The sequence below is a fragment of the Chrysemys picta genome, chromosome 1 (assembly GCF_011386835.1).
Source record: "Chrysemys picta bellii isolate R12L10 chromosome 1, ASM1138683v2, whole genome shotgun sequence".
In the NCBI taxonomy this organism is placed as follows: Eukaryota; Metazoa; Chordata; order Testudines; family Emydidae; genus Chrysemys; species Chrysemys picta.
In genome coordinates, this window is record NC_088791.1 from 293701209 (window position 1) to 293715426 (window position 14218).

The 14218-nt window shown below is 38.3% G+C and overlaps 1 protein-coding gene across 1 annotated transcript; it reads right to left on the reverse strand.

Annotated features, from left to right (window-relative positions):
• Window positions 1-582: 582 nt before the first annotated feature.
• On the reverse strand, window positions 583-12868 carry CCDC122 (coiled-coil domain containing 122). Its single transcript, XM_065582247.1, has 4 exons — window positions 12755-12868; window positions 8536-8997; window positions 4529-4645; window positions 583-2554 (listed from the first exon to the last, which is right to left on the reverse strand). The coding sequence occupies exons 1-4, from the start codon at window positions 12866-12868 to the stop codon at window positions 2405-2407; spliced, it is 843 nt and encodes a 280-aa protein (XP_065438319.1). The 3' UTR covers window positions 583-2404.
• Between the last annotated feature and the right edge of the window lie 1350 nt (window positions 12869-14218).

Below are 14218 nucleotides of genomic sequence, written 5' to 3' on the forward strand. Positions count from 1 at the left end.
AAACAGTGTGAATTTATTTTAACTCAGCAAATTATTCATCTCAGGCAATTGCAGTAGGATATAGAGCAGGGGTCGACAACCTCCGGCACGTGGCTCACCAGAGTAAGCACCCTGGCGGGCCGGGCCGGTTTGTTTACCTGCCACGTCGGTAGGTTCAGCCGATCGCAGCTCCCACTGGCTACGGTTCACCATCCCAGGCCAACGAAGGTGGTGGGAAGTGGTGCGGGCGAGGGATGTGCTGGCCGCGGCTTCCCGCCACCCCCATTGGCCTGGGATGGCGAACTGCAGCCAGTGGGAGCTGCGATCGACCGAACCTGCTGATGCAGCAAGTAAACAAACCAACCCAGCCTGCCAGGGTGCTTACCCCGGCAAGCCACGTGCCAGAGGTTGCCAACCCCTGATATAGAGCTGATATACATTTCTAGGTTATTTTGTTAAAAATGTGCCTTAGGTGGATTACTGCATGGGGAATTTACCTTTATCTAAGGTAGGCAAATTTTGGGGACTAAATAAGTGACAGTGACCCTTTGAGATTCATTGCGATGGGCATAAATCAGTTTATATGAAGGAAAACACATACTCTTTAAAGTATATAGAAGTTTATATGAACTTTCTTACTAAGAATAAAATAGTAATTAAAACACTAATAATGCATTTAATTTTAGCTTCCTAAAACTGACAGTATCTAGACAGTTTAATAAAAAGAAACTAAATAAAACATAAATATTCAACTTGCTCAAATACATGCACATACTCAGGTTTAAAGGCAAATGTAAATTACATAAACCAATAACTCATCAAACACAAAATTAAATACTTTCTGGAATAAATATGAATATTATTGATGGGCTCAGGAGTGAATTGTCATCTAAACTATAAGAATAAACAATGAATACAAATTCCAGAAATGCAAAATACAAAACAATACAAATCATGCAGAGAAATATTATTATGCAGAGAAACTGGTTATTCACTAAGGTTCTGACATGAAGTTTTAAATAAATGGTGATTTGGTGTTCATTTTTCTTTTCCAAAAGTCCTGGGGAAATGCATGACTTAAGTCTTATAATTGCGATGCTCCTCTGAAGCTTTGACTTTGAGTCCAGAAAGTTAATTGAAGTACGAGACGAACAAGTGATCAGTTCTGTAAAAACAAAACCTCAGCCAAGAAAAAAGTGAACTGAGAAAACTTGATAATGTTGTGCTGAAATTCCACATTTTCTATTGTCCAGAGCAGTAAAAAACGTCTGCACAAAGCTGACTTTTAAAAAATTACAGTTTAAATAATGTTTGGGTTTCTTTGTTTGTTTGTTTGTTTGTTTGTTTGCCAGGGAAAAGGCCATCATACAATGTTGTCTCCCTCTTCTTTCATTGTGACATACATCAACAGCACGCCACAAGGGTCTGATCCTAGTCCATCTGAATTCAGGAAGAGTTTTCTCATTGGTACCAATAGGAATAGTCTCAGGCCCTAACATAGGAACTGGTTCAGAAGCATGGAGGAATTTGCAGCATCATGTTATTCTAAACTGCCATTTTACTCTTTACATTCCTTGCATCACCCAACCGCAGAAAACATACATCTGCGTGTTTCAAACAAAACTGGTCTCTATTAAGTGATCTTTATTTACTAGAATTAATTTTACCCATGCTTTAGCCTCCATAGAGTTAGACTGTGGCACTTAGCGACAGCTCTGAATAAGGGGTAGTGTAGTCCTGCACAGCCTTACCGGGAGCTCTGGGAGCGATTGTGTTTTAGGAGGAGCAATCCTTAAACTGTGATTGTCCCGGGCCCTTTCATGGTAAGCAAGCAGGACAGACTATGTATGTCTTCTTTCTCTTGTGCTAGGGCGAGGGGAATCCTGGCACAAGGAGAGCAGGAATGCAATAGTATCTTGTACAGCTGACTCTTCCACGTGGCAAAATACTACCAGAGAGCTCAGAGTTACTTAGTACACTGCACTGATTAGAGCTGTGCATGAAAGATCTGAAGCTTTTGTAGCTCATTAAATGCAATTATCCACCTCATATGAATTTCCCAGAGTGAAAAACAATGCAGAACTTGATCTAAAAAAAAAAAATCCAACCAAACGAAAAGGAACTTTCCAAATGTATATGGTCTTAAGGGATTTTCAAATGTTGGTAGATGCTTTTGAAGGCAGTCTGGGAATTGTAATAAATTCCTTCCTGAGAAGTCACTGGCCCCATGAACAAAAGAGAACATTGCTTTAGGCCATTAAAGTTGGCACAGAACACAAAGTATTCTAGGGCACAGAGCAGAGGGGGAAAAAATCACTCATCCTTAGTCCAAGATTCAAGGGATTATTTCCAACAACCACCTGTTATATATAAAGGATGACATATGTTATAAATTGCTGAGCATTGTATTGTACTGTACTATATATCACTCTGTTACTCCAAGACACTTTCTTAGTTCAGCTGCCTTTTTTTCCATCTGTTGAATGTTCCAGTGCCACTGTCTTCTGTTCGACTGGAGTTTGTTCAGTTGACAATGCAAACGTTTTAGAATAGCATCACTTCTTTTATTCTGTACCTAATAAAATAGAATAAATACATCTGAGGGCTGTTTGCAGGTAACACATGGAACACAAAGATTCAGACTAATGTAGCTGGCAGGGCTCTAGGGTCAGGAAAGCTGCACTGCTCTGGCAAACGTTGATTTGTACAGAAAAGACTATAGACGATACAAAGAGTAGATAGTTTTTAATTCCTCAAAAACTGGATTTGACTGTAACTTAGGTTACTAGAGAAATATGTTAGATCAGCGGGTCTCAAACTGTGGGTCAGGACCCCAAAGTGGGTCATGGTCTTATTTTAATGGGGCCACCAGGCCCAGCATTAGATATGCAGGGACCCAGCGCTGAAGCTGAAGCCCTAGTTCCAGCACCACCTGGGGGGACAGGGCTCAGGCTGTGGCCCCCTCTCCACCCCACCCTGGGCGCCAGGGCTTGGGCTGCGGCCCCCTCCCAGGGTTATATAGTAACTTTGTTGTCAGAAGGGGCTCATGGTGCAATGAAGTTTGGGAACGCCTGAGTTAGATGATCTCTTTATAGTCTCCAATATTCATATTATACAACCAACCAAATGCTTTGCTGACTTTGGCCTAGGAGTTCTCCATCCAAACACCTCATAGACCAAGGCATTTGCCTTGTGGAATTTTCTCGACTTTTCACAAAAAAAAAGGATACCCTCAAAGGGGATGTGTGTGTGTGTGTGTGTGTGTGTGTGTGTGTGTGTGTACGTGTGCATGCTCTGTGTTTTAGGGTGGTTTTTTTCAGATTCCCCTTTCCTCTGAGACCTACAGAGCTCACAGTCCAAATAACTTAAAGAAAATGGAAAGTAACGCCAGGATCAGAGTTAATCTTCAGCCCGCAACAGTCATAAATTAGATATTAACTGATTGGAGTATAAAGGGCATTAATTACATTTATTCTGATAACCTAATGTTTTACAAAGTGCTTTCAGATGACTAAAACTCCTCCTCTATCTTTCTCAGACGGATTTTGTCATGATAATAAAGTCTGTTTTCTGATGCCGAAGAACAGAGAGTTGACCTAGGGTCTTAAAATGGTTGTGTTTTAGTTTTCAGTTTAAGAATTTTCTCCTGTTCCTTGTAATCTGAAAAAATTCCACTCTCTCCCTTCTATATTGTAGTGCTCTATTGAGCTAGTCTCAAATCTGTTCAAAACCTTTATATTATCAGGCTTTGAATCAGATCATTACATTTTATGGCATTTAATTTGCCTAACGAGACAAAGGATATGAAAGTCTGAGGCTCAACACCTCTCAGATGTACTTTTGAATATCACTCAACTATTTAAACAGATAACCTCATAACGATTAATAATACTGTCTGGGCAGATTGCAAATTATGAGTAGTTGTGCTCTCTCTACTTTACACACAGCTCAAATTTTGAAGGTGCTCAGGAAGGCCATTTTCTTGGTGCAATTGATTCTTCCATTGGTTAGATATCAGGTACCATAGGGCAAGCAATAAACAGTCAAAACAGAAACAAGTAGTAAACTGTTTTAGGTAAATTGTGCATACTATCCCATTGCAGACTCTTTTTTAAAATTCCCAATATTACCTCCTTTCCCCAAACATCTTAAACTTGACACCTATAAAGAGCAACTTCTAGAAACAACAAGTGTTACAAGTTCAGCAATCTCTTCATTCGCTTTCAGAAGAAGGCAAAAGAGAAGTGATCAACATTATTCTAAGATCTCATGGCTGAATTCATTCCTAGAATGTTGCGGAGGAAAATGCTGATGACTAAAATTTTTCCCTTGCTCTCAAAAATTCAAATATCAGCTCTCAAGGTTAGATGAGTTCTACCAACATTAAATATTCTTCAGGATTTGAGTCTAATGGTGTTATCATTGGTTAATGTATATGCTTGGATATGTAGCAACCTGTTTAGTAAAATATTTTACAACTTCAACTACAATATGTATATTCTGTCATATGACTGTAATTATATTCTAGTCAAATAACTCTAAACCTTACCTCAATCTCTTTTCTAAGTTTAGCATGCACTTTTTTCTCTTCTTCAAGCAATTTTTTCTTTTCATTGATAGACTCTTTTACCATAGTAACTTCCTCTATTAAATGTGTAATTTCTTCCTGAAGATACAAGTGGGAATTAAAAACAAAAAAACCCCAAACCCCATTTGTAAAACAAAGATGACTCTAGTACAAATGGGTTACCTTCTGTAATGTTATTTTAACAATCTGTTTGCATAAGCATTGACTTTAGCTAAAGAAATAAGTTCAACAATTTAAAAGTTTGATTTAAATATACTTCCTGCCTACCTAGCAAATCATATGTATTGATATAGTTACAAAAACTACATAGTAATATTGCTCAGGGACATGACTACAGCTACAGGGATGCAACAATTTGAATTTATCTAGCACACTATTGCAAAAGTATTTAGAACTGTGCACATATACAAGACTAATAGTCAACTTTAAAAATTCAATCATGGGGTATAATGTGCATAATAGGTGAACTACATTCTCTTCCCATGTGAAATCTAATGCTAATAGAATTATGGCTATTCTGTTTATCAAAGTGTAAGCAGGGAATGAGCTCTCCCCTGACATCTAGTGATGAGCTGGGGGAAAAAGACTTGAGAACCCCACTGTATTTACATGAACACACCTACTCTGCCTCGGTATTCAGCAGACAAACTGTGTTGCCAAAGTGATCAATTTTGGCTGGTGTTGGGTTACAAATCACTTTAGCATTGAGTGCAGGGGTAAAGAAATTTTATCCTTATTGTAACGGGCAGCAGAACTGCGCTTAGCACGTGCTGATTGAGGGGGTCACCTTCAACTGAACTGCACTTGCTAAGCAGCAGATAGAGATGCCAAATCTCAATGAAAGGGGAGAGGGAGTGGGGACAGTTGTTCTTACCTGGTGGCGTGGGTTCTTTCTAAGTGTCTTAGATGCTATTTGACACTCCCCTCCCCACTTTTTAAAGACAGAGCTGATTAAATTCAGTTGAGAGTCTTTTGATATTTTAAGCGATCGCTACAGCTGAAGTCTCTGAAAACCAGTTCTAAATGCTAATCCTTAGGCCAGGTCTACACTACAGTGGCACAGTTGTGCCCATGCTGCATTTTAAGTGTAGACCTGCTCTTAGACCTGCTGTGGGCAGCATTTCAGCAAAACAACCTGCAGTAGCTGTGAGATTCCCCATGAATTGCTGAAATCACTGAGAGCTGGGTTAGGTGGTGGGACCTCAAGACATGGTGTCACAGAGGTTACAGCAGAGCTACAGGTGGCAGCAGAGAAAGCGATGGTGTAGTGGCCAATGGGGGTAGAGCAAATGGCAGTGCAGTGACGGCAGCGGGCAGGGATACAAAGCAAATGGCGGCAGCTGTGAGCCAATTGCAGTGGCTATGGCTCTAGGTCTTTGCTGAACAAGGACAGCAACTGCGAGTGGGGTGCAGTGTAGGGAGAGGGGAGTGGCTTGTTAAAGGAACACTTGTTTGTGGGACTTTCACACTGTTAGGTGAGAACCTGGGGAGAAGGACACTGCCCAGCGTACTCTGGGGTGGGATGATCACATGATCACCTGCTTTTGAATATGGTTGTGGTGTTTCCCCAAACTAATGCTTGGTTCCTTTTCCCTTTTAATAAAAGTTCTTGTTTGTTATACATAGATTCAGTGCTTATGAGTGCGGACGTATTGCCTCTTAAAGGTGCCCGGAGATGGTGTTCAATTTTCCAGGTTTCCTGGGTAGGGGCTCAAGCCAGTTCTGTTTTATAGCGTTAAGATAAACCCCTAAATAGTGAACCTGGCCCTTGTTGCTGCTGACTCCACCTGGTAGAAGGGTCACATTTGTAAATGGATTTACATGTAATAAATCATTTCTCATCTATTGTAATTTTCTATGATAATGCTCAAATAGCAACGTCGCCTACATAACTAAATGATTTCTAATAAAAAAGCTGGTTTCTATACAGAGTTCATTCTCAGAGAAGAAAGAGGGGATTACAACAAGATAAAACCTTCATTCTACATAGGCTTTTTTATTGTAGAAAAGCCACATGGAATTGAAAGTATATGCAATCACAAGCCACAGCATGAAAGCAGAACAATTAATAGAGTTTACAGGCAGCAAACAGACAGCATATCTTCTATGTTCCTCTTTATAGCACCAGATGTGAATATAGATGTATATATACATTTACATAAATCTTAAATTCTAAGTTATAGTGCAGGGGTCGCCAGGTTGTACTTTAGCTATGTGAGAACAGAAGGTGAAGGGGTGAGAAAAGATGACAGAAGAAGGGAGGAGGAGAAAAAACATCAATTTTGATATGTATAATCTCCAGCAATATTGTGTGTGTGTGTGTGTAATTTTAATGCTTTATTAAATTTGTAAAAGTTAAAGCAGTCTGAGCTGCAAAAATATACAGCTATAGAGGAAAACTAAGTAACTTCATATTTGAAATTGTCTTAGAATGACAGAGTCTAATTCTGATGTAATTTACACTGGCATAATCAGAAGTAACTCCACTGGAGAATGGAGTTACACTACTATAACAGTAATGTGAGATTAGATTAAACCTACTGCTCTCAGACTGAAAAAAAATACAAATTATCATAATAAACCAAGTCTTGCAACAAGATTAATGGACAAAATTAAGGCTTGTCATAGGAAGGTTATGTCTCATACTGACTACAATGGGGTTGCACCTGCTTATGTAAGGGCTAAGTTTGTTCAGGGTTTAGTGTCTCTTTCTTACATAAATGGCATTGAACTTTTACAATTGTTCAAATATGCCATAATCTGTACGCCCTCCCTGGGATGGCGAACTGCGGCCAGTGGGAGCCGCAATCATCTGAATCTGCTGACGCAGCAGGTAAACAAACTGGCCCGGCCCGCCAGGGTGCTTACCCTGGCGAGCAGCGTACCAGAGGTTGCCAACCCCTGCTATAGTGCATATAATCACTTGATCACCTATGTAATATACACTTTTGCCACTATAGATCTTGGGGGGGAGGGCGTACAGATTATGGCATATTTGAACAATTGTAAAAGTTCAATTTACGTAAGAAAGAGACACTAAACCCTGAACAAACTTAGCCCTTACATAAGCAGGTGCAACCCCATTGTAGTCAGTATGAGACATAACCTTCCTATGACAAGCCTTAATTTTGTCCATTAATCTTGTTGCAAGACTTGGTATATTATGATAATTTGTTTTTTTTTTTCCAGTCTGAGAGCAGTAGGTTTAATCTAATCTCACATTACTGTTATAGTAGTGTAACTCCATTCTCCAGTGGAGTTACTTCTGATTTATGCCAGTGTAAATTACATCAGAATTAGACTCTGTGATTCTAAGACAATTCCAAATATGAAGTTGCTTAGTTTTCCTCTATAGCTGTACATTTTTGCAGCTCAGACTGCTTTAACTTTTACAAATTTAATAAAGCATTAAAATTACGCACACACACACAATTGCTGGAGATTATACATATCAAAATTGATGTTTTTTCTCCTTCTCCCTTCTTCTGTCATCTTTTCTCACCCCTTCACCTTCTGTTCTCACATAGCTCAAGTACAATTTGTTACCAACTAAACACTGTGCTGTTCGCTGACACTAGTAATGTAGTAACATTTACAGGGATATACAGTGTGTGTTCTGAAAAGTGTATATGTAGGTTTATCCAAGACCTTGCAGTATCCTACAAATAACAGTGGAGGCAACTGATGTATTTTAGCTGACAGCACTGTAGTTTTTTCACAGCCAAGTTAATGTTGTTATATCAGGTGAACTTAGCTTTTGGAATAAAACATCAAGAATAGTGGCTGGTACCATTTTTACTGTAAACTAAGATCACCATTTACTCAATCTAGCTTAGGCAATGAACCCAGATATTACATGTTTCCGCACACCATAGCAAGCACTGCAAAGCTAGACCAGATTATTATTTAAAATTGTAAAATATTTTTGTACACAATAAGAAAGGTATCTAGAAACAGAAACATCTGACCTGCACTTGTTTTATAACTTGTCCTTCAGGATTCTGGAGGTCATTCATTAATTCTTCTTTCTTTGTCTTTAGCTCTTGAACCATGTCTTGTTTTTTAGCAAGTTCGAGCATAACTGGCATTTTGCTTTCTGCTTCCCAATAACGCTCTTTATGAGCCATTATTTTCTCATGATATGCACCATTTCTTGCAAGCATCATCTCAAATTCTTCTTGTGCTGCTTCCGTGTCAAGTTTCAGCTTTATCTTTTCAGCATATAGGGATCTGACTTGGGACTCCAGACTTTCACAGTGATATTTTGTAGTTTCTATGTCATCATCTTGCTGATAAATTTGCCTTTCTGTTGCCTTTGTTTCTAATAAAGCAGAGTCCATTTGTTTTTCAAGTTCTTGAAGCTCAGCCTGTAAAATATTGTAATATTCTCCTATCAGTGGAAAGCCAATGTTTGGGAGTCTAGCAGCAAGCTATTGAAACAATATCATCTACATTTAGTTAACAGAATTCGTTCTTTTCATTTAATACAGAACACACAATAAAGAAATCTATGCAACTTAAAAATAGTTTGAATAGAAGAGATCCATTTCCTAAAATCATCACCAAGAGACATGACAGGTGATAATATCTGAGGCTTTGTCGGATTGGTCTTAAAGATAAGTGTACATGAAATTTGTTATCTTTCAAATGGGTTCAGTTTCCTCATATTCAGATGATGTATAGTGGGATGTGTCAGAGACCCTAACCGTATCAGTCTTCCTAATGTTTTATCTAAACTAGGAGTTTAGACCAAACTAAAGTCGACTGCTTTTTCTATTGCAGATGCGGGGTAAAATCAGGAGACAACAGACTAAAACCAAGGTAAAGGTGTCACTCTGCATCTATATTAGGAAAAGTGGCTGAGTTAATTGGGTTTAGCTAACTCAATTCGATCTAGGTTCTTACACTGCTCTCATCACCATAATATCTGAGGGCCTTCCAATAATACATTAAGTGACATGAATCACATCTCTCAGGTGTAGTTTGTTCTCTCTTTCTCATGTTCTCCCGAGGGGGAGAATTGCATGTGCAGTGTAAAGTTTTTTGTTTTGGTTTAGGTATGGAGTTTTGTAAAAACGTATGGGCTGCTATGTGTTTATTTTAGGTCAAGGAAGTATGCCTTTCACTTGCAGTGGGAGGTAGTGATGGTCCTTAGTTCCTGTCAACTTATGTTAACTCACATCTTCCTAGCATCAACCACTTTTTCCTAGTCTAGATAGGCCTAAATCTTGTGATCTCCAGGACTTTTAGAAGGTATTTGACTTAGTACCACCTGACATTCCGAGGAAAAAAATAGCAATATACAAAATCACATATTAAATTGAACAAAAACTGGCTAAGTGATTCATCTAAAAAGTAGTTTTAAATGGTGAATTGTCATCCAATGGCTCATCTCTAATGAGATACAACAGGGATATGCTCTGGGCCCAATGCTATTCAATCTCTTTATCAGTAATCTGGAAGAAAATATAAAATCATCACTGGTAAAGTTTGTTGATGACACAATAATTAGCGGAGAGGTAAATGATGATAAAGACAGATTTCTATAGAGAGATCTCTACAGAGAGATCTCAATTTTGTGGTAAGCTGGGCTTACTCGATCAAAATGTTTTAATACAGCTAAATGCATGGTCATACATTTAGGAACCAAGAATGTAGGGCACATTAATAGGACTATGGACTGTATTTTGGAAGGCTCAGAAATGGATTTAAGGGTCATGAGGACAACCAACTAAACACTAACTCACCTTGTAATGCAGATGCTAAGAGAGCAAATATGATTCTTAGAAGTATATGCAGGGGAATATCAAGTAGGAGCATGGTATTAACACCATACACAACATTAGAGAGACTATTACTGGAATAGTGTCCAGTTCTGGTGTCCACATTTTTAAAAGGATGTTGAAAAATAGTAAAGGGTTCAGAAAAGCTCTATGAGAATGATTCAAGGTCTGGAAAATCTGCCTTACACTGAGAGTCTAAAGAAGTGAGATCTGTTTAGTTAATCCAAGAGAAGGTTAAGAGGTGATTTGATTAAGGTCTGTAAGTACCTACATGGGGAGAAGATTTCTGACAATAGAGGGCTCTTTAATTTAGCAGACAAAGGCATAATGAGATCTGATGGCTGGAAGCTGAAACTAGGCAAATTCAGACTAGAAATAATTCGGAAATATTTAACAGTGAGGGTAATTATCCATTGGAACAACTTATCCAGGGCTGTGGTGGATTTTTTTATTACTTTAAATCAAGCTGTAGCTCAGCCAGATTTATGGGCTTGATGTGGGAATCAGTTGATGAAATTCTATGGCCTTTGTTAAGTAAATTATCCTAGCTGATGATAATGGTGCCTTCTGGTCTTAATATCTATGAATAAAACTAGACTGGACTCAGCATTTGACAATATAAAATAAGGAACAATAATGAAATGGTAGTGATTGGCAAAATAACCTACTACTGTATGTCTTTTCCATCTCTGTTTACTATGATGGTATCAGCAGGAGAGTGCATACCTACTCAAAGGCACACTGACAAGTGAAAATGCTGGAGGGATGTCTATGTGGCTACAAGCACTAATGGTCTAAATTAAGTCACATTGCTGTAAAGTTACTGACTCCACATACAGTACTGAAGTCTCTAAAGTAAACAGCTGACAAGCTAAACCAAAAAGAATTAATTTAACAACATGTCCAGAAATTGAAGAGCTAATCATGAACACTATCATAAACATGTTCAATTTAGAATGCAGGCACGTTGTTAGGCAGGACTGTTACATGGAGGACCTGTATAACGGTATGAGGAGGGACATCAGCTATGAAGCTGAATTCCTTGACAGGACTAAGGAGAATGACCCTATATTGTTTATATAGAACTTTTTTCAAATCTTAGATTACAAGAGAGAAACTTTCAGTAGAACTGGCATCATCTCTGATCTACCAGCCATCTAGGATAGACAAGTGAAAGGTCCTAATGGCAAAGATCTTGAATTTTGGAGAAGAAACAACTGTTTTATGTGTTTTCTGTGAAATACACATAAGAAAGTAGAGTTAGAGATGTACATACAATCTTAATTTTGGTGTTTCCTGACTTTTGAGTACATAACTATTCAACCTTAACATTAATGCTAGCTTTTGTATGGAATGTTCTAGGTTAAAAAAATTAAGAAACTAAAAGAAAATGAATGAGTGTAATTGTCCAGGACTTTGAAGCTCTGTGGGCTTCCCAAAAGTTGCATATAACCTGTGTAAATATTATAATCTAGAACTATTTGCTGCAACAATATCTCAATATTCTGCTGCATGCCCCTTAGGAAGTCTGCAGGAAGAGGCACCTCTGCTGCAGGTGATAAAAGCTTTCAAGGTATGTCAGGCCCAGGTTCCCTCTGGTGAGCCATAAACATTGTCTGCAGAAATGAACCCCTCTGCCATGTGCCCCAGAAGGTCTAAAGAATCATAGAATATCAGGGTTCGAAGGGACCTCAGGAGGTCACCCAGTCCAACCCCCTGCTCAAAGCAGGACCAATCCCCAGACAGATTTTTGCCCCAGATCCCTAAATGGCCCCCTCAAGGATGGAACTCACTTGATATTCCCCTGCCTATACTTCTAAGAATCATATTTGCTCTCTTAGCATATGCATTACAAGGTGAGTTAGTGTTTAGCTGGTTGTCCTCATGACCCTTAAATCCATTTCTAAGCCTTCCAAAATACAGTCCATAGTCCTATTAACGTGCCCTACATTCTTGGTTCCTTAGAAGATCCAAAGGGGATACCTCTCCTGAGCTCCCAAATTGGGGAAGGTGCAGGGGAGCTACTAAGGTAGATAGAGGATTGATAAGGTAATAAAGGGGCCTCTAACTTGTGCACCTTAAAAAGACGGCAGGAGCCCATCGCTCAGTGGTGATTCTCCTTACTGGTTTCAGCAGTATGGATGACTTGCCGTTGAGTGTGAAACGTGGAGACTTGCATCTGAAGAAGTGGGTTTTTTTCCCACAAAAGCTTATGGCCAAATAAATCTGTTAATCTTTAAGGTGCCACCGGACTCCTCATTTTTTTTAAGAATGGACTAACTGCCTTAACTTTGAATTAAGATACCCCAGAAAAATAGAGAAATATCAGCTTCCCTTATTCAGAGTAATACTTCCTTGTCTATTGTACTACATTGTAAATCCAACATTCTAAATTAGATCTTACCTGTAACTGAGAAAGAACTATTTTGCTTTTTTCTATTTCGGATGCTTGTGAATGTTGCTGTTCTGCTACTTGTTTTACAACTTCAATTAATGATGGAGAATTTTGCTTAGCCATTTCTAGACAAAAGGGTAGTATTGTGAGAACACAGAATAAAAATATATTGTTTTCACATAGTCTAGTTTGATCCCCATGTTAAACAGTTGATAAAGACAAAGGACAAAATATTCTTGGACTTACTCTTCATATAAGAACCCAGATCAATAAATTATTCCTCATGGCCCATTTTTGATCATCAAGGAAACATAATTAATGGTCTGAAACTCAAAGGAAATGATGATAGAGGATTCAAAATCTACACTGCTGTGTTTCTTCTGTAAAACTAAAATTTTTCCTTTGTTGAGTGTTATAAATATTCTTCCTGCTGGTTCATGGGGCAGATCCTCATCTGGTATGAACAGTCATAGCTGCATATGGTCGCAACGTGTGCTGAGGATCTGTTCCCATATTGTTTGCTTACAGTTCTAATGTAATTCTAACATTGCAACAGCAATATGTGATTGATGCAATTTAATCATAAACTCCTATTATATTTAGAGCTGTCAAGCGATTAAAAAAATTAATCATGATTAATCGCGCGATTAAAAAAAATAATTGTGTGATTAATCACGCTGTTAAACAATAATAGAATACCATTTATATAAATATTTGTGGATGTTTTCCATATTTTCAAATATATTTATTTCAATTACAACACAAAACAAATTGTGTTTGTTATATTATTTATATTATATTATTTATATACTTTATATTATATGTACAGTGCTCTCTATATATTTATTTTTATTTTAAATATTTGCACTGTAGAAATAAGGGAAATAGTATTTTTCAATTCACTTAATACATGTACTATAGTGCAATTTTTTATCATGAAAGTTGAACTTATAAATGTAGAATTATTCACAAAAAATAACTGCATTCAAAAATAATACAATTTAAAACTTTAGTGCCTACGAGTCCACTCAGTCCTACTTCTCATTCAGCCAATCGCTAAGACAAACAAGTTTGTTTACATTTGCAGGAGATAATGCTGCCCGCTTCTTGTTTACAGTGTCACCTGAAAGTGAGAACAGGCATTCTCATGGCACTGTTGTAGCCAGGATTGCAAGATATTTATGTGCCAGATGTGCTAAAGAGTCATATGCCCCTTCATGCTTCAACCACCCTTCCAGAGGACGTGTGTCCATGCTGATGATGGGGTCTGCTCGATAACGATCCAAAGCAGTGCAGATCAATGCATGTTCATTTTCATCATCTGAGTCAGATGCCACCACCAGAAGGTTGATTTTTTTTTGGTGGTTTGGGTTCTGCAGTTTCTGCATTGGAGTGTTGCTCTTTTAAGACTTCTAACAGCATGCTCCACACCCCGTCCCAATCAGATTTTGGAAGGCACTTCAGAGTCTTAAA